Source organism: Taudactylus pleione, unplaced genomic scaffold, assembly GCF_031769625.1.
Source record: "Taudactylus pleione unplaced genomic scaffold, aTauple2 ptg000437l, whole genome shotgun sequence".
NCBI lineage: Eukaryota > Metazoa > Chordata > Amphibia > Anura > Myobatrachidae > Taudactylus > Taudactylus pleione.
In genome coordinates this window covers 5,855,959-5,877,756 of record NW_028284839.1, presented here as the reverse complement: position 1 = coordinate 5,877,756, position 21,798 = coordinate 5,855,959, and the positions used below count along the sequence as shown (strand labels likewise).

General features: G+C 39.7%; 1 protein-coding gene across 3 annotated transcripts in view; it reads left to right on the top strand.

Annotated features, from left to right (window-relative positions):
• PLEKHG5 (pleckstrin homology and RhoGEF domain containing G5) overlaps positions 1-21,798 on the top strand; it is a 419,500-nt gene that overhangs the window by 370,854 nt on the left and 26,848 nt on the right. For all 3 annotated transcript variants that reach the window (XM_088447753.1, XM_088447755.1, XM_088447754.1), the window contains one exon: positions 17,849-18,028. In XM_088447753.1, coding sequence (XP_088303879.1) covers positions 17,849-18,028 — 180 coding nt within the window. The remainder of the gene's footprint in view (positions 1-17,848; positions 18,029-21,798) is intronic.

Sequence of the window (21,798 nt, the reverse complement as noted above, 5' to 3'; positions counted from 1 at the left end):
TTTTGCTTTTTTCAGTTAAATATATCTTTCTTTCTGCAAACAAAGCAAATTGTCTGCCATTTACCTTGACGTCTGCATTTGTAAATTATTCAATCTTTGTTTGCTAAAACCACAACAGTTTTATTTTTGAAAAATGACACCTTTTGTAGCATGCCTACATTCCAGGCCCACTGACCTGTTGATTCAGCTTAAGTGTCCCCTTGTTTATATACATAACAGGGCATGAAAAGAATATTACCAGGGCTTAGAATCGCCATAACACAACTGCCATTAGGGAGGAAGACCGAAGACATACTGATGATTCCTGTCCAAGATTAGCTCATGATGCTGGAACAGGGCCGGAATAAGGTCCCTGGGCATCAAACATGTGGGGGGCCCTATTGAGGATTAAAAAAAAAATATATATATATATATATATATATATATACACAGTGGACAAAATGGGGGTATGCGCAATGGGAACCCCGTATCGCTCGTAAGCGGTATATTGACAAGCATCAATAAACTAAGCTTAGCGCTGTTTGTTAAATGCTGAAAGGAGGACATAACCCCTTTAGCGAGTGCTAAAGGGGTTATGTCTCATTGTGAAATGGGGCCCATGGGCACCACATGAAAAAAAATAATACAGACACACACACGAAGAAAAAACACAATATACACCCACAGGAAAAAAAAAACCACACTTATAGTCACCCACGTGAAATATTACTCACACCATCTTATCAACATTACACCGCACATAGGGCTTGATTCAGACCTGGTCACAAGCGCTGAGCGCTCGCAACCGGGTTGATGGTGGCCTACAGCGCATGCGCACGACGGAGCCGGCTCCGTCTTGCGCATGCGCGAGACCCGGCTAGCGGCGGGCAATCCATCGCGCCAGGTCTCGCACCAAAGGGGGCGGGCTGTCAATGTTGAGTGACAGCTCGCCCCCTTTGGTGGGTGGGCCGGGGGGGTGGCTGCCCAAACTGAGGCGTTCCCATGAGAACGCCTACCGTTTGGGGGCGGCCCCACTGACATCACAAGTGATGTCAGTGGGAGAACTTTCAGCTCTGTTTGAGCTCCAAAAAAGAAAAAGCCTGGCTCTGATTCAGAGCGAGCGCCCTGTCAGAGCGAGCGGCTCTGAATCAGGCCCATAGTGCCCCTGATTCACATTACACCACATAGTACTAGTGTCCTTTATTCATGTTATGACACACAGCATTGCCCCTTTTACACAATACCCAAAGTAGTGGCCCTTATACACAATGCCCACAGTAGTGCCCCTTATACACAATGCCCACAGTAGTAGTGCCCCTAATACACACAGTAGTAGTGCCTCTTATGCAATGCCCACAGCAGTAGTGCCCCTTATGCAATGGCCCCAGTAGTGGCGCCCCTTATGCAGAGCCCCCAGTAGTGGTAGTCCCCCTTATGCAATGCCCCAGTAATGGTAGTGCCCCTTATGCAGTGCCCTCAGTAGTGTCAGTGCCCACAGTGTTAGTGTTCCTTATGCAGAGCCCACAGTTGTAATGCCCCCAGTAGTAATGCCCCCTGTGGTAGTGCCCCCTGCAGTAATGCCCCCTGTAATAGTGCCCCCAAAAGTAATGTTTCCTGTAGTAGTGCTCCCAGTAGTTGTGCCCCAATAGTAATGCCCCCAGTAGTAGTGCCTCCAATAACAATGCTCCCTGCAGTAGTACCCCCAGAAGTAATGCCCCCTGTAGTAGTGCCTCCAATAGTAATGCCCCCTGTAGTAGTGCCTCCAATAGTAATGCCCCCTGTAGTAGTGCGCCCCCCCCCCCCCCCCCCGTTAATCCGGCCCTGTGCTGGAATCTCACAGACATTTGACATTACTGCGAAAAGATTTCCCGCCCTTTTCTATGAGAAGAAGAAAGTATCTAATAATTTAGTGAATTTAATATGCATGAGGTTGGCAGATTTTATAGCTTCGTACGACGCTGCCGACCTTTGTGGCACCTTATAAATAATGATAATAGCTACAGACACGCTATTTATTTGATCATAAAAAATGCACCTTACCTATCCTGTTTATTCTGCTTTATTTTGTGAATCACGCTTGGTGGGAGTTTTGTGGACCGTGGTGCAAAACATATAGCTCTATGGATTATGGGCCTGATTCAGAGCCGTTCGCTATTTGTGGTCGTTCGTTCAAAAACAAGGGGTGGCTATTCAAATGATCCGTTCGCAAATTGCAGTCTGTTCCCACCTCTAAGTCTGAACGAGCGAGCAAAACATATGCTCGTTTTTTTTATAAAAACGCCCCCTGGCCGCACGTACCATACGTCATGTCCGCTATTTATTAGATTAATCGAGTACATCGTACAGCGTATGAACTGCTCGCTATTCTTGTGGTTGGTGTTTTCAACCGCTATTTTGCGAGCAGTTCTGAGTTAAAAAAAACCAAGTGACGTGGTCAATGACGCTGCTGTATTAATTATGCACTCCCTTAAAACGCCCGTTTTGACCTTTAAGCACGCCTGCGTTCGGATCTCCACTCCCCATTTTCAAGCACCTTCCCCTGTTACCACCCACATACGCCTCATTCTGTCACTCAAAATAGCAGGCCCTCGCTATATTGCGTACCAACGATTTTCGGCCGCACTGACTGGTTCGCGCATGCGTACTAAAAACCGTACGCATGCGCAGATGTGCGAACATCGCTCGGAACGAGCGTACTGCCGCTAGCGAGTGGCTCTGAATGAGGGCCAATATCCTTGCGAGCAGGCCCTGCAGTGCTTACCTCTCTGTCTGCCTGTTTTATTACTGCTTGGTTAACAATTGTAAGGGGCAGCGCAATATGCTGGCGTAAATATGGGCGTGATTCAGAGACGGACGCAACCCCAATATTTATGCAGATGAGTGATTATCGGAAACTGCGCATGCGTCTGAATCACACTGCATGCGAAAAGGTATGACTATTTACCCTCAGAGTGATTGACAGTCAGGGATCATTTGAGGGAAGCACCTTGGGTGTAGCTTCAAGAACACAGGCATGTCGCGATTGTTTTCGGGGCGTTTCACAGCCTGCGTCTGCGATCCCATACGCAATAAAAATGGCTCCAGGAGTGTCTGTACATGCGGCCATTCTGCGTGACCACAGGATTACTCAGAAGGCCAATTATCGATGAATATGCGACCAAAATGGAATTTTTGCAAAACATTAAACTAAGTTAAATGAATAATATTCCTTTTGGTAGAATGCAAAAAAAATAAATGTATACGTCTATTTCTACTTTTTTTTGTTTCATTATATATTCACTAGCCTTATAAATGTATTTTGTATGCAATTTGGGCTCTTACATTTGAATTGAAGGAGCGTTAGCCCACACAACTTTCCCTCTGTGCTGCTGATTATAATGGCTCTGTAAATCTGTACGGCCCCCTCCCAGCAGCTGCTTTAAACCAGAACCTTTTGTCTTCCAAGTGATGATGTGTGAAATTTGGATTAAAAAAAAGAGACAGAGAACTGTGTTTGTAACGAACCATCTGTTTCATTGAAACAAGAAACTAGTGGTGTTCGGGAAAGTATTGCTTATTAAATATAATACTACAAATATGAGACATCTGGGAATAATTTGGCAATATTTCGCCCTTCTGTTCAGCAGGCTGAGAATATTATTCCGCTCACAGTTAAGTACATGTGAAAGTATATAGTAATATATGTAACCTAGGATGATCTGGCTATTGGTGCGTACACACGGTCAGATATAACAGGACGATAAGAACGATAACGATATCGATCATATAATTATCGTTCATATCATCCTGTTTTCGGACCCTTCCAAACCCCAAACGATGGTAAATGCACGGGCACGGATGGTCGATATCGACCAGGTTAGCCTGGTTACTATAGGGACCTGCGATCGTCTATCGCGAGTTGTTATAGTTGTTTGGGGGTTGGTGCATGTGCTGGATGTTCGATATCGAACATCAAGCACATGCAGGGCGACCAGAGAACGATATCTGATCGCTGTCTGATCGCTCCATGTGTATGGCGCTTAAGGGCTTTACATAAAGCTGTCTCTGGCGTCTCCCCGCTGTCATTTTTTCCTCAATGCCCGTAAATCAGTCTGCCTGTGTGTGCCCTTACAGTGCCATCTGAAGAAGGGCATTCACCTTACTTCATAGGCTGCATGGTTCTGGGTCCTTGTTACTATTTTCACAGTGCTGTATTTGGGTTCTAGATTCATATAGCAGTATATGTGGTCATTCCTAACCGTAAACCTCATTGCCGATGATATGAAGGTAGAGCTGGTGGCATGTCACAGTGCGCAGGGATTACACTGCCTTGTCACCTGTCAGTTAAGCAAGATTGACGGATGGGATTAAAGCGTGCTATTGTTACTTTAAATTGTATTGTTTACTATAAACATTATGTTGTTACTTTTAATGTCCTGCTGCCCGTCATTCAGCCTCTCTGGGGTCTATTTACTGAAGTGCGGGTTTACAAAAGTGGAGTTGTTGCCCATAGCAAGCCAATCAGATTCTACTTATCATTCATCTAGTACCTTCTAGAACATGATAGCTACAATCTGATTGGTTGCTGCTAATATTAAGTTAGTATTAACAGTTATTTATATAGCACACACATTTTCTGCAGCGCTATTTTAGTTATTCACATCAGTCCCTGCCCCAATGGCAGGGGAGCCGAGATGGGGGTGGGAGCGGGCACTAATTACCTGGGCCCGGGCTTGGTGGAGGGGCCCAGACCCGGCGCCACCCCCCGCCCCCTCTTACATCACAGCAGCCCAGCATACGCTGCTGTGTGCTGGGCTGCACTGGGAGACTGCTCGCGGCTGAGCCACAGCAGTCTCCTATACCTGTGGGGAAAGCGATCGTGCCCCCCACTGGCTAGACTATGCGCCAGGCTGAGGGGCTCACAACACCCCCCTCCCCAACGTGCGGCGCTGCAAAAAATGCCTTTTTTCCCGCCTAAGGGGGCGTGGCCACGCCTTCCGCGATTAGGCCATGCCCACTTTACCCAGGCTCGGAGCTGCTATAGACCTTACAATCTATATTCCCTTCCATATACCCTTGGGTTAATTTTTTTGCCAGAATCCAATCAGCCTACCAGTATATTTTTCGACTGTGGGAGGAAACCAGAGCATATACAGTATGTGGAGAATATACAGACTGCACACAGATAGGGCCTTGCTGGAAATTGAACTCAAGACCTCAGTGCTGTAACTCTAACCACTACACCAATACTCATTAATTCCACAACCACTTCTGCCTGTTAGCTTCAGTAACACACATCTGGAGACCACACTGTTGAGGAATTATCAGTAGCAGCTGAACCATGTAACTATTAATGTTATTATTATTATTATTAATAATAATATTATTATTATTAGTTTAGCTTTTGTAGAGTGGCCGAGTTTAGATTAACATTCAATTTAATCATGTAACTTTTTTGGAGATGATTTGTCATACATATAGACAGTAATTCTCTATCTGTTTTGGACTTACAGGCTTTTGGCTATCTTGGCATGCTTGTAGTTGTAATTGTATCCACAGGTTGCGTACAGCCTGGGCTTGCTTTGCATAAAGCACTCACAAGGGCAATAGCTGATACCAGATGGGAAGCAGTCAAGAAGCCAGCGGTTGAAATACAGACCGCCGGCTACCCTAATGTCAAATCCTGATGAGGGACTAATGACAGGCGTTAAAATCTCGATGCCTGTCATTATACCTACGCCGAGAGCCCGATGCCCAGCATACCGAACAAAGGTAAGCCGGGCGCTTGGTGCGGACAGCCGTGGGGTGGAGGGTTAGGGGCTACTTAGGGTTAGGCACACCCCCAGGAGGGTTAGGGTTAAGCTAGGGGAAGGGAGGGTTAGGGTTAGGCACCCCCGGGGGGGAGGTTAGGCACCCCCTCCCTGAGGGTTAGGTTTAGGCTGCGGGAAGGGGGGGTTAGGTTTAGACACTTATTGTGGGAGGTTAGGGTTAGGCACTAGGGGGGGAGGTTAGGGTTAGGCACCCCTAACCTAAGGGAGGGTTAGGGGGGGAAAGGTTTAGGGATAGTTAGAAACTTACCTTAGTCGGGATCCTGCTGTTCTGCTTTCCGGCGCCGGTATAACATCCGCCGGGCTAACATCCGGCGGTATTTCATACCAATTCCTACCAGATGTACGTTTTTAGTAGTGGCCATGATGTGACTTATAGTTCCACACCATCTGTAGACCTGTTGGTTGCCTTGGTCTGCCACAGACACATATTTATTCGCGGGCATGCTGTGACTTATAGTTCTACAGTAGCTGTAGACCTGTTGGTTGCCTATGTCTGCTACAGATACTGTACATATTTAGTTGTGGCCATGCTGTGACTTTTAGTTCTACAGTAGCTGCAGACCTGTTGGTTGCCTATGTCTGCCACAGATACTGTACATATTTAGTAGTGGCCATGCTGTGACTTATAGTTCTACAGAAGCTGTAGACCTGTTGGTTGCCTCTGTCTGCTACAGATGCATATTTAGTAGCGGGGCATGCTGTGACTTATAGTTCTACAGTAGCTGTAGCCCTGTTGATTGCCTATGCCTTCCCCATATATATAACATCCGGCGGTATTTCATACCGATTCCTACCAGATGTACGTTTTTAGTAGTGGCCATGATGTGACTTATAGTTCTACACCATCTGTAGCCCTGTTGTTTGCCTATGTCTGCCAAAGACACATATTTAGTCGCGGGCATGCTGTGACTTATAGTTCTACAGTAGCTGTAGCCCTGTTGATTGCCTATGTCTTCCATATATATATATATATATATATATATATATATTTAGTAGTGGGGCATGCTGTGACTTATAGTTCTACTGTAGCTGTAGACCTGTAGATTGCCTGTGTCTGTCCCATATATATATTTAGTAGTGGGGCATGCTGTGACTTATAGTTCTACAGTAGCTGTAGACCTGTAGATTGCCTATGTCTGTCCCATATATATATTTAGTAGTGGGGCATGCTGTGACTTATAGTTATACAGTAGCTGTAGACCTGTAGATTGCCTATGTCTGCCACAGATACATATTTAGCAGTGGTGCATGCTGTGACTTATAGTTCTACAGTAGCTGTAGAGCTGTAGATTGCCTATGTCTGTCACAGATACATATTTAGTAGTGGGGCATGCTGTGACTTATAGTTCTACAGTAGCTGAAGCCCTGTAGATTGCCTATGTCTGCCACAGATACATATTTAGTAGTGGGGCATGCTGTGACTTATAGTTCTATAGTAGCTGTAGACCTGTAGATTGCCTATGTCTGTCACAGATACATATTTAGTAGTGGGGCATGCTGTGACTTATAGTTCTACAGTAGCTGTAGACCTGTAGATTGCCTATGTCTGCCACAGATACATATTTAGTAGTGGGGCATGCTGTGACTTATAGTTCTACAGTAGCTGTAGACCTGTAGATTGCTCTGTATTTCTAGTAGGAGCCCTCATCAGTTCTCAGTGTATGAAATATATGTATCCTCAAGTAGCAACTGGCTCACAGGGCATGTTGGGACTGTTAGTTCCAGCTGGAAAGTCGCTGGATTTCTACGTGTGAACAAGGCAGTGCTGTGTCTACCATTGCAGATGGATGACTCAGTGGTGAAATGCACCAACTAGCTGAAGTGACTGTCTGGTGACCTTTATAGTAATGATTGTACATTTACATACATATTGCCGTGTATTGTGTTACAAACGATGAAGCAAAAGTCTAGAAAACCATTTGTTATCATCCACATGTATTATATAGCACTGATCCAGCCATATGAATAGTACAATAAGTTTATAAACTGTACGTGGCTTGTAGGTGATGTCTACTTTCACAAGAGTCTAATGTATTGGCTAGTACATCCTGTACATTGCAGAAAGTCACAGTTTTATCACCATATATTCATATTATGAGGTCAGCAGGATAAAACATTGCTCTGCTTTGGATAGATTTGCAGCCTGCTATAAAGACATGGCTGAAAAACACAGAAAAGAGCTAGATCGAAGTGACAATGTCTAAGCCAGTAAATTAGTTATCTGAGGATAGAAATACTTTTAATACACATCCCATCGTTGTCACTAGGCAAATCACTATAGGGCTTCTAAATTGCTAGGCAGGCCACCCACATCAAAATCCCCTACCCATAACCCCATCACACCCCCTCTCCCCCTTTTGCTGGGTGCACCAGAGATTGGCCCATGCAGCATCCTCTCCCTGCGGATAGTGGGACAGGCCTCCAGCCAGTAATGATTGCGAGTCACTTCCCCAAAATCCCCTACCCATAACCCCATCACACCCCCTCTCCCCCTTTTGCTGGGTGCACCAGAGACTGGCCCATGCAGCATCCTCTCCCTGCGGATAGTGGGATAGGCCTCCAGCCAGTAATGATTGTGAGTCATTTCCCCAAAATCACCTAAATCAGGACAGCCAGAAATTGTACTGTTCCAACAATATAGTTTACAGAGGACATTCCTGGTGTATATTTGTTAATTCACCTTTTCTTCCTGAAAAGTTTTGTTTTTGATTTTTTAATATATAATATAATAAAATTATTTGCAGTTATATTGTTATAAGCGAATGCATAAAAGAACTAGTGGACTGTGGGCCTGATTCAGAGCCGGATGCTATTTGCGGACGGTCGTTCTGAAAAAGGGGCCGGATATTTAAATTAAGCGCTCGCTCTTTGCGGTCTGTTGATGCCTCCATGTCTGAACGAGCGAACGAAACATGCGCTCGCTATTTTGTAAAGACGCCCCCTGGCCGCTCGCATCATACGTCATCTCCGCTATTTTTTAGATTAATCGAGTACATCGAAAGGCGTATGAACTGCTCGCTATTCTTGTGGTAGCATTTTCCTACCGCAATCATGCGAGCAGTTCAGGCTAAAAGACAACCAAGTGACGTGGTCGATGACGCTGCTTTGTTAATTATGCACACCCTTAAAACGCCCGTTTTGACCGTTTGGCACGCCTGCGTTCGGATCTCCACTCCCTGTTTTCAAGCACCTTCCCGTTACCACCCACAAACGCCTCATCCTGTCACTCAAATTAGCAGGCATTCGCTATTTTGCGAGCACACGATTTCCGACCGCACTGACTGGTTGGCGCATGTGCATTACGACCCATACGCATGCGCAGATGTGCGACCATTGCTCGTAGCGAGCGAGCGGCTCTGAATCAGGCCCTGTATTCCAACCTGTTATTTTCTTCTGTACATCAGATTATAGGGTTTGAAATGAGCAAGAGTTGCTTTACATTATATGGTAATGATAGGCTAAATGTTACGAGCTGAGATGTATACCTGTAATGGGACAGGCAAAGACTGAATTTAGACACAGCAAAAAAAACCAAACAATACATACAAGTTTATTGGAACCTTGCCTATTAAGGGAGAGGTACAATGGGACATCAGTACAGGTGTTAAAGTTCTATTCAGTAAAACAAGTGTATTATCCTCATATACTTTCAGGAAACTAAAGATTCCTCAGTCTGATAAAGTTAAAATGATTTCATTTTGTTTCACAATGAAAGAGGGCATTGTATGAGATGATTGTTGTGTGTGTCCTGTATAGCCAGTCATGATTGGGGGTAATAAAGGTACTAATTGAGATATCACCAATCAACAAAAGAAAGTATATTCACCCACCAGTGTATTTCACAATCCGCGGTTTTGGAGAACTGAAAGATTTTAGGATGTGACACGTTCTTAATATTTCATTTTGATTGAATAGTTAAAAACTAATTGTGCATAATGTGATAAACAGAGTCACCTATGCATCATAAAATCAACTATTCCCTATGGTGAACGGAGTGAAACTCTAGATCACTAGGTGGTACACTACAGGACAACAAGTCCTAGCATGCCCAAAGCTTGCCCAAACCTGATCCATTTCCAAAGCAGGGTTACTTATCCTACTTAGCTGATTCATTCCCAATGGAGCGTATTTGGGAGTCGGGATGATTTGTGGCCACACACATAGCGATATCGGGTCAATTGTCCAAATCGGATTCTATCATGTATAAAAAAAGCACAAAACCGTATGCAGATTGCTGGTATGACCAGGTGCTAATAATAACTTTCAGTAACTTTAGTTCTAGAGAAGGATATATAACTGTTTATTATGCCCACGGTCCTGCACATCTGGTATAAACCAGGACAGAATTTCAGATTACACACACCAGTGTCAGATTGGGGCATGAAGGGGAAATGCAGTGGTAGAGGCCCATGCTTAAGGGGCATGGCTAGCCGCCAGAGAGGGTATTGCCAACTACCAAAGAGGCTTGGCCAACCATTACATAGGACAAACCAAGCACCCATGTTCCTGCTCTACCAGGTAACTGACCCTCTGATAGAGTAATAAGGTATAATTCAAGTGTATGGTCTGGAACCCTACATTAGAGGAGGGGGTGGGGCCCACAAGCATTTGGGTCCACCAGGGATTTCCCCTGTACCCCTGTTGGCCAGTCTGACCCTGACACACACCCAAGGGCATGTTTTTAGGACTCTCTATATTGATTTACTTACCTGCTCTTCAGTGAAGGTTGGTGTAAAAACCACACTTATGGTGCATACACACGGTCAGATTTCCCTGGTCGATTTGAACGATAACGATATCGATCATATCGTTATCGTTCAAATCAACCAGTTTCTGGCCCCTTCAAACGATGGTCAATGCGCGGGGGTACGGATGGTCGATATTGATATCGACCATCGCCCGTGCATGCAGGCCAACCTGGTCGATATCGAGCAGGTTGGCCTGGTTACCATATGCCCCCGCGAACGTTAATCGCGGGTCGTTATAGTCGTTGGGGGGTTGGTGCGTGTGCTGGATGTTCAATATCGAACATCCAGCACATGCAGGACGATCAGACAACGTTCATTATCGTTATCTGATCGACCAGAAGTCTGACGTGTGTATGCACCATTAGGCGTCAATTCAATTAAGGACGAATTGCAAAAGGTACCTGACATGTGCCGCTGCAACGCCATTATAACGTCTGCAATGGCACCCTAAATAGCACCAATTTTGATACAAATTTGCCCACTAAATTGCACATTTATTTCACCGCCCATTAGGGGTCCATATTATAATACGCGATTTATCACTACTGTATGTGCGGCATAAGGGTGTAATCAATCGGACCTTGTATGCGCCCTGAGCTGGTTATGACTATTCTGTATCTTTGACTCTCCAGATGTTGTTTTTGTGGAGCAGCAACCGTTGGCTGGTAGAGCATGCTTGCATTTGTAGTTCCTCAACAGCTGGAGAAGCCAGATCTCTTACTTCTAACTTAATGGTGCCGCATTTCCAAGAGGGAATGCTTGTACTTGTAGTCCTGTGGCGGTTGTTAACCTCTGCCCTATATGTAGAATTAAGCAAGCACAGAGTCCATCTGACGAGATATAAAATGTTTATTACATTAGATTGATTTGCTACCATATACTGTATGAATTGTGACTCTTTTTTTTATAGCAGTCTTCCAAATATATCTCCCTAATTGAATGATTTGCATAATGAGCCATAGTCATAAACCGGGTGTATTGCACCACAATGTCTGCAGTCCTAGCAGGAGCTGATCTCAGCAGCAAATGGGCAGAGGTGTGAAGTATGCTCCCTGGCTGACAGCTCAGAAGCACAGACTTCCTTTCATCTCTGTCAGCCCCTGATGAATTGATGCAATCTGCTCCCCTGGATGGTGACAGGAGGGAAATTAGGTTTTATTGGTCACTCCTACAGCTCCTACAGTATATCTACCCCTCCTTCTCAGTCCTTAGAGTACTGGGGTCCTGCTCTGCCACAAGACCAGTGTGAGACTATCCTGCTCTCCTAGTGTGTATACTATAACTCACGTCTGGGCACAGACCCTAAAGCATTAGCTATTTTTTTTTAAAAACTTTATTTAAACCAAGTCCACAATTCTGCTTTTGAACTGATGAGATGAAGGAAAAGTTCATCGATAGTGGGACAGCAATGGGCAGACTTTCGGCCTGGAAGAGTTGGGACCGCCTTACCGTTATAGATGAGGTCTTAATGACCACCGATGATTTAGAGGTAAGTATTCGCTCATTCTTCTGGATTAGGTTTGAATGTATTAGCTCTGGCGATCTTCAGATTATTAAGGGTAGGCCACATTGGTTAGCGGTATATGGTACCCAAATCCATTGGGGCTCCCAGGATCGGAATTCTAGAGTTTCCATAATTGTTGTTACAACCGTAAAAAAAAAAATTCTTGAAGTAGAAAACTTGGGCTGCCCTAGCACGTTTTCTGCACCCAACAAACCTTCTCTCTGTTCTGCCTGCTAAAAATGCATTCTAAACTGATAATATAAGGACAATATATTTCTGGCACATAAGGTTTACATTAGTTGCTATTTGTATTTCGGGAGTAATTTACTGCAATTTGTATTTAGCAACTTTTTGTTTGTTTTTGTTGTTTTTTTGTTCTTTTTAAAAAAAAACAGAATGCTTTTTGCAGCAATGTATGATTCTTCTTTTCGTGCTGAAATGTTTTAGTTGTGTAACTGTTTAAGTTCTGGAATGTTCCTGAAATTGTTCTGTTAGTAGCCTCTGGGTTATTGTTATGTGCACATAGATAATATGGCGTATGCTGTGCCCATCAACTGGTGTTCAGGTGCAGCCAGGCACCATTGGTTGTGTAGTTATTGTGACTGTATTGGCATAGTTGTGTGTTTATTGACTGCTATGTATGTGTCATTTTTGTCCAGTTATGTTTGTACTGTACTTTTGTATGCACTTTGTACAGCTCTGCGGACCCATTGGGGTGCCCTATAAATAATGGATAATTGTAATATACTTTCTGCAAGTTTAGTGCTTGAGGTTTGCCAGCTGTTAGTAGAACTACAAGTCCCAGCATGCCGTGACTATCAGCGGTTTCTCCTACAATAATCTGTTTGAGGATGCAATAATGACATCCGTTTGCCTGATATGTATATCGACATGGTATATATATATATATATATATATATATATATTATTAATTATTAGGCTTTCATACAGAAATTGAATCTACAGCTTTTAATGAAAGGAATATTATGCGGCCTTTTCCAGCCTGGGGATTGTGTGGCTTTTGTTCTTCACACAATGATCTGTATGACTTGCTCAGTAATGGAGATGGGCGACATGAAAAATATTGTCTACTGTAATTAGGCAGGAAATAGTGAGTTGTTGCACTGAATGGGCGCTGTACATGTGGATTGCAAGCTGTGTGTTTATCTTCAGGTCTCTATTGCTGGATGTGTGGAGTGGGTACAATGCATTGTCTGGCTAAGGTTACATCATGTTTGTTTTAGCAAATAGATCTGAAAGACCAGTATCTGTGTCTATCTGATCCTGGAATGTTTTGTGTCCATCTGGAATGTGGGTACAGACCTAATAAAGACTTGTAGAACAGCAGCATACATATTGGGGGTGCTCACATTGAGCTGGTTCCTATGATATGGGGAAACTGCACTCTTCAGTTTCCCTTATCCCTGAAGGGGTTAAACAGAAGTCAGCAGCCCTCATTAGCATACCGGGTGAATTAGCATACAGTCTGAGCACCAGCTGCTGCACACTTTTCCCCACCCACTACATGCAAATCTATTTCTGCAGCCAGGGTTTCTTAAAGCTACAGAGTCAAAAATGTCCAATAACAAAAAAACAAAAAAAGAGAGAGAAAACTAAACAGGACTGTAATTACAAAGGCTTAGCTAATAGCCATGCATGATGCAGCAGCGTTATCTGTTTTACTGGCTATTAACTTTCTGCTGAGTATTGACACAAGACTTTCATCTCTGTGTATCCTCCCTTCGGAGGAGCATGGAAATAAGATATGAGATATTAGTTGTAGAAAAACAGGGCAGGTCGCCCTTCCGTCTCTGCTGGAGAGGTGTCTGTGTAGCACTGTACAGGCTTCATGATACATAATGATGTTTATTCAATTTATGTGGCCGCCCCGCTTCAGCTAGAGGTGAGTACATGCTTCTTCATATCAAATCCTCAAAAATGTGCCTTAAAAAATTGTTTGATTCTTTAAAAAAATATATAAAAAATATATAATTGTTGTGGGAGTTCTGTAGATGTACAGATAAATTAAGTATATAAATTAAAGGCTGATGATCAGTTTGCTTTTTTATATTTATTTATCTTAATTTATTTTATATATAAATTCTCCCTGTGCTTGCGTGGGTTTCCTCTGGGTGCTCCGGTTTCCTCCCTTACTCCAAAAATATACTGGTAGGTTAATTGGCTCCCCACAAAATTGACCATAGTGTGTATTTTTGTGAGCATGTGGTAGGGAATATAGAGTGTAAGCTCCACTGGGGCAGGGACAGATGTGAATGGTAAGATATTCTCTGTAAAGCGCTGTGGAATATGTGTGTGCTATATAAATAACTGGTAATAATATATATATATATATATATGCGTACGTACATATATATATATATATATATTAAAAAATATGCAAAAAATGGGGTGCACGCACCAGTCTTCCAATAAAATCTTTTATTTAAATGTTACATAGTAGCAGGTATCATAGTATGTCAATATATATATAACAACTTTGTTTACATCAGCAAAGTATTTTAATTTTGGCAACCTAGAACAATAATACTAGTTTCTGTCTCACTATTGTTATTATGTTGAATATATATTAATATTTTGACACATTTGTGCAACAGTGGCCATTGGTGTAATGGAGCATACACACGGTCAGATTTTTCAGACTTGTCAGATTTGTCAGATGAACGATTGAATGATTTGAACGATTTGACCAAAGTTTTGAACGATTTGAACGATTGAACGATTTTTGACTGCATTAAAATGAATGGAATCGTCCAAGTCTGACTGCAAACACATCAGATGTCAGATATCGTTATCTGACAAACGGGAAAGCGCATCGTTCATCGTCCATCGTTCAGGCATGTCAGATATGTCAGATTTTCCTTCAGATATGAACGACTGAACGATTTTTAAATCGTTATCGTTCATATCTGAAGGAAAAATCTGACCGTGTGTATGCACCATAATGGTGCGTACACATGGTACGATTAAAATGGACGATATGAACGATAACAATATCGATCATATCGTTATCGTTCATATCGTCCATTTTTCTGTGGCAAACGAACTGCGATGTGCGGGCACGCATGGACGAAAACGCTATCGACCATCGCCCGTGCATGCAGGCCAACCTGGTCGATATTGACCAGGTTACTATAGGGACGTTATAGTCGGTGGGTACATAGTGCACGGGATGATCGATATCGATCATCCAGCACACCCGGGAGATCGTGCAACGATATCGTTATCCTGTGTGTAAGCGGAAAGAAACAGTGGGCTATTGATGTGACATACATATACTCATCTGCCTCTCTCTCTCATATATATATATATATATATATATATATATATATATATATATGTTTGTGTATGTACAATACAGTCACTGATTACATCAGTTGTCTCTATATCTGTAACTTGTGTGTTGCACTGTTAATCCACATCCTTGAGTAACAATTAAAAAAAACACTGACTCTATTGGTATTTGGCTATGTGGATTATTTTGGTTGCACCAGCGGTTTTCAAGCATGTCTATTGTACTTAAGTTTACACAATGCTGCTTATCCCTGTCTTTGTACGACCATGGGACTGTAATTAACCCTATGTGTTGATGCCAGGAAGGACCCAGAGCGTGTATAAAACTTTAGGAATAACAGCCTTGGGGATAAGATGGCTATGGTAACCTGTAAGTGAGAGCTTTGGGAGTTACATCTTCTGTCTGCAGAAGGCTTGTGTCACCCTGCGTCTAATAGCCGGAGTGCCAGGTGTTTTATTGTTACTAGGAATTTTGAAAGCTTATGAAGCTTTTTTTGTTAATGCTTAGTTTAGGTGGTGAGAGAGTGTTATGTACAGCCGCCATAACTGGTGTATATAGAAAATATCATTCTCTCTGTTTCCCCTTTGTCAGTACATATAGAAGATATCATTCCCTGTTTCCCCTTTGTCAGTGCATATAGAAGATATCATTCTCTGTTTCCCCTTTGTCAGTGCATATAGAATATATCATTCTCTGTTTCCCCTTTGTCAGTGCATATAGAAGATATCATTCTCTGTTTCCCCTTTGTCAGTACATATAGAATATATCATTCTCTGTTTCCCCTTTGTCAGTACATATAGAAGATATTCTCTGTTTCCCCTTTGTCAGTACATATAGAATATATCATTCTCTGTTTCCCTTTGTCAGTACATATAGACAATATCATTCTCTGTTTCCCTTTGTCAGTGCATATAGAAGATATTCTCTATTTCCCCTTTGTCAGTGCATATAGAATATATAATTCTCTGTTTCCCCTTTGTCAGTGCATATAGAATATATCATTCTCTGTTTCCCCTTTGTCAGTGCATATAGAATATATCATTCTCTGTTTCCCTTTGTCAGTGCATATAGAAGATATCATTCTCTGTTTCCTCTTTGTCAGTACATATAGAATATATCATTCTCTGTTTCCCTTTGTCAGTGCATATAGAATATATCATTCTCTGTTTCCCCTTTGTCAGTACATATAGAATATATAATTCTCTGTTTCCCCTTTGTCAGTACATATAGAAGATATCATTCTCTGTTTCCTCTTTGTCAGTACATATAGAAGATATTATTCTCTGTTTCCCCTTTGTCAGTGCATATAGAATATATCATTCTCTGTTTCCCCTTTGTCAGTACATATAGAATATATCATTCTCTGTTTCCCCTTTGTCAGTACATATAGAAGATATCATTCTCTGTTCCCCTTTGTCAGTGCATATAGAATATATCATTCTCTGTTTCCCCTTTGTCAGTACATATAGAATATATCATTCTCTGTTTCCCCTTTGTCAGTACATATAGAATATATCATTCTCTGTTTCCCCTTTGTCAGTACATATAGAATATATCATTCTCTGTTTCCCCTTTGTCAGTACATATAGAATATATCATTCTCTGTTCCCCTTTGTCAGTACATATAGAAGATATCATTCTCTGTTTCCCCTTTGTCAGTGCATATAGAAGATATCATTCTCTGTTTCCCCTTTGTCAGTACATATAGAATATATCATTCTCTGTTTCCCCTTTGTCAGTACATATAGAAGATATCATTCTCTGTTTCCCCTTTGTCAGTACATATAGAATATATCATTCTCTGTTTCCCCTTTGTCAGTACATATAAAATATATCATTCTCTGTTTCCCCTTTGTCAGTACATATAGAATATATCATTCTCTGTTTCCCCTTTGTCAGTGCATATAGAATATATCATTCTCTGTTTCCCTTTGTCAGTACATATAGAATATATCATTCTCTGTTTCCCCTTTGTCAGTGCATATAGAATATATCATTCTCTGTTTCCCCTTTGTCAGTACATATAGAAGATATCATTCTCTGTTTCCCCTTTGTCAGTACATATAGAATATATCATTCTCTGTTTCCCTTTGTCAGTACATATAGAAGATATCATTCTCTGTTTCCCTTTGTCAGTACATATAGAATATATTATTCTCTGTTTCCCCTTTGTCAGTGCATATAGAAGATATCATTCTCTGTTTCCTTTGTCAGTACATATAGAAGATATCATTCTCTGTTTCCCTTTGTCAGTACATATAGAATATATCATTCTCTGTTTCCCCTTTGTCAGTACATATAGAATATATCATTCTCTGTTTCCCCTTTGTCAGTACATATAGAATATATCATTCTCTGTTTCCCCTTTGTCAGTACATATAGAATATATCATTCTCTGTTTCCCTTTGTCAGTACATATAGAATATATCATTCTCTGTTTCCCCTTTGTCAGTACATATAGAATATATCATTCTCTGTTTCCCTTTGTGCTCAGGCTCCTGGGAGAAGAAGGAAGAATATGACGGAATTCCTCGGGGATGCCAGTATCCCAGTGCAAGATCCCAGCCAGAATTTTAGTTCACTGCCCAACAATGGCAACGACACCTGGAAAAACCGAGCTGCCAGCCGCTTTAGTGGCTTCTTCGGATCAGGCACTACTGGTCCTTTTGGAAAGGTGGCATAATTTTATATTTTATCTGTTTTAGTAGCAATTTTAATGTGTTTATACATTTATATAGAATTATATTATATTTAAGATTTCTATAATAGTGACATAAAAATATCTATCTGTCTCACATCTGGCTGGCTCATCTATATATATGTCTCATATCTATCTATCTATCTATCTCATATCTCTCTATCTATCTCATATCTCTATCTCATATCTATCTCATATCTATCTCATATCTATCTATCTATCTATCTCATATCTCTATCTCATATCTATCTATCTCATAGCTCTCTATCTCATATCTATCTATCTATCTATCTATCTATCTATCTATCTATCTATCTATCTATCTCATATCTTATTTATCTATCTATCTCATATCTAACTATCTCATAGCTTTCTCATATCTATCTGTTTATCTATCTGTCTATCTATCTCATATCTATCTATCTATCTATCTGTCTATCTCATATCTATCTATCTATCTATCTCATATCTCTCTATCTCATATCTATCTATATCTATCTATCTATCTATCTATCTATCTATCTATCTATCTCATATCTAACTATCTCATATCTATCTATCTGTCTATCTATCTATCTATCTATCTATCTAACTATCTCATATCTATCTATCTATCTATCTATCTATCTCCTATCTATCTCCTATCTATCTATCTATCTATCTATCTCATATCTATCTATCTATCTATTTCATATCTCTATCATATCTATCTATATCTATCTGTCTATCTATCTGATATCTATCTATCTATCTCATATCTATCTATCTATCTATCTATCTATCTATCTATCTCATAGCTAACTATCTCATATCTATCTCATATCTATCTGTCTATCTATCTATCTCATATCTATCTATCTGTCTATCTCATATATATCTATCTCATATCTCTCTATCTCATATCTATCTATATCTATCTATCTCATATCTATCTGTCTATCTATCTATCTATCTATCTAACTATCTCATATCTATCTGTCTATCTATCTATCTATCTATCTATCTATCTATCTCCTATCTATCTCCTATCTATCTATCTATCTCATATCTATCTATCTATCTATTTCATATCTCTATCATATCTATCTATATCTATCTATCTATCTATCTGATATCTATCTCATATCTATCTATCTATCTATCTCATATCTATCTATCTATCTCATAGCTAACTATCTCATATCTATCTCATATCTATCTGTCTATCTATCTATCTATCTATCTATCTCATATCTATCTATCTGTCTATCTCATATATGTCTATCTCATATCTCTCTATCTCATATCTATCTATATCTATCTATCTATCTATCTATAGATCTCATATCTAACTATCTCATATCTATCTGTATATCTGTCTATCTATCTCATATCTCTATCTCATATCTATCTGTCTATCTATATCTATATATCTATCTATCTGATATCTATCTATCTATCATCTATCTATCTAATATCTATCTACCTATCTATCCCATATCTATCTATCTAATATCTATCTATCTATCTCATATCTATCTATCTATTATCTATCTATCTCATATCTATCTATCTATATCATATCTATCTATCTATCTGTCTGTCTATCTCATATCTATCTATCTATCTCATATCTCTCTATCTCATATCTATCTATCTATCTATTTCATATCTCTATCTCATATCTATCTATCTATATATCTATCTATCTCATAGCTCTCTATCTCATATCTATCTATCTATCTCATATCTTATCTATCTATCTATCTGATATCTATATCATATCTATCTATCTATCTATCTATCCCATATCTATCTATCTATCTCATATCTATCTATCTATATATCTATCTCATATCTATCTATCTCATATCTTTCTATCTCATATCTATCTATATTTATCTATCTATCTATCTATCTATAGATCTCATATCTAACTATCTCATATCTATCGGTATATCTATCTATCTATCTCCTATCTATCTATCTATCTATCTGTCTATCTCATATCTATCTATCTCATATCTATCTATCTAATATATATCTATCTATCCCATATCTATCTATCCCATATCTATCTATCTCATATCTATCTATCTATCTATCTGTCTGTCTATCTCATATCTCTCTATCTCATATCTATCTATATCTATCTATCTATCTATCTATCTACCTAATATCTATCTATCTCATATCTATCTATCTATCTATCTCATATCTATCTATCCCATATCTATCTATCTATTATCTATCTATCTCATATCTATCTATCTATATCATATCTATCTATCTGTCTGTCTATCTCATATGTATCTATCTATCTATCTCATATCTCTCTATCTCATATCTATCTATATCTATCTATCTATCTACCTAATATCTATCTATCTATATATCTATCTATCTATCTCTCTATCTCATAGCTCTCTATCTCATATCTCTCTATATTTATCTATCTATCTATCTATCTCATATCTAACTATCTCATATCTATCTGTCTATCTATCTATCTATCTGTCTATCTCATATCTATCTATCTATCTATCTATCTATCTATCTATCTCATATCTATCTATATCTATCTATCTATCTATCTATAGATCTCATATCTAACTATCTCATATCTATCGGTATATCTGTCTATCTATCTCATATCTCTATCTCATATCTATCTATCTATCTATCTATCTATATCTATATATCTATCTATCTATCTGATATCTATCTCTCTCATATCTATCTATCTATCTATCTATCTATCTATCTATCTATCTATCTATCTATCATCTATCTATCTAATATCTATCTACCTATCTATCCCATATCTATCTATCTAATATCTATCTATCTATCTCATATCTATCTATCTGTCTGTCTATCTCATATCTATCTATCTCATATCTATCTATCTATCTATTTCATATCTCTATCTCATATCTATCTATCTATCTATCTATCTATCTATCTATCTATCTCATAGCTCTCTATCTCATATCTATCTATTTATCTCATATCTATCTATCTATCTATCCCATATCTATCTATCTATCTCATAACTATCTATCTATATATCTATCTCATATCTATCTATCTCATATCTCTCTATCTCATATCTATCTATATTTATCTATCTATCTATAGATCTCATATCTAACTATCTCATATCTATCGGTATATCTATCTATCTATCTCCTATCTATCTATCTATCTATCTATCTATCTATCTGTCTGTCTGTCTGTCTATCTCATATCTATCTATCTCATATCTCTATCTCATATCTATCTATCCCATATCTATCTATCCCATATCTATCTATCTATCTCATATCTATCTATCTGTCTATCTATCTATCTATCTATCTATCTATCTATCTATCTGTCTGTCTATCTCATATCTATCTATATCTATCTATCTATCTACCTAATATCTATCTATCTGATATCTATCTATCTATCTATCTCATATCTATCTATCCCATATCTATATATCTATTATCTATCTATCTATCTCATATCTATCTATCTATCTATCTATCTATCTATCTATCTGTCTGTCTGTCTATCTCATATGTATCTATCTATCTATCTCATATCTCTCTATCTCATATCTATCTATCTATCTATCTATCTATCTCATATCTATCTATCCCATATCTATCTATCTATCTCATATCTATCTATCTATCTGTCTGTCTATCTCATATGTATCTATCTATCTATCTCATATCTCTCTATCTCATATCTATCTATATCTATCTATCTATACC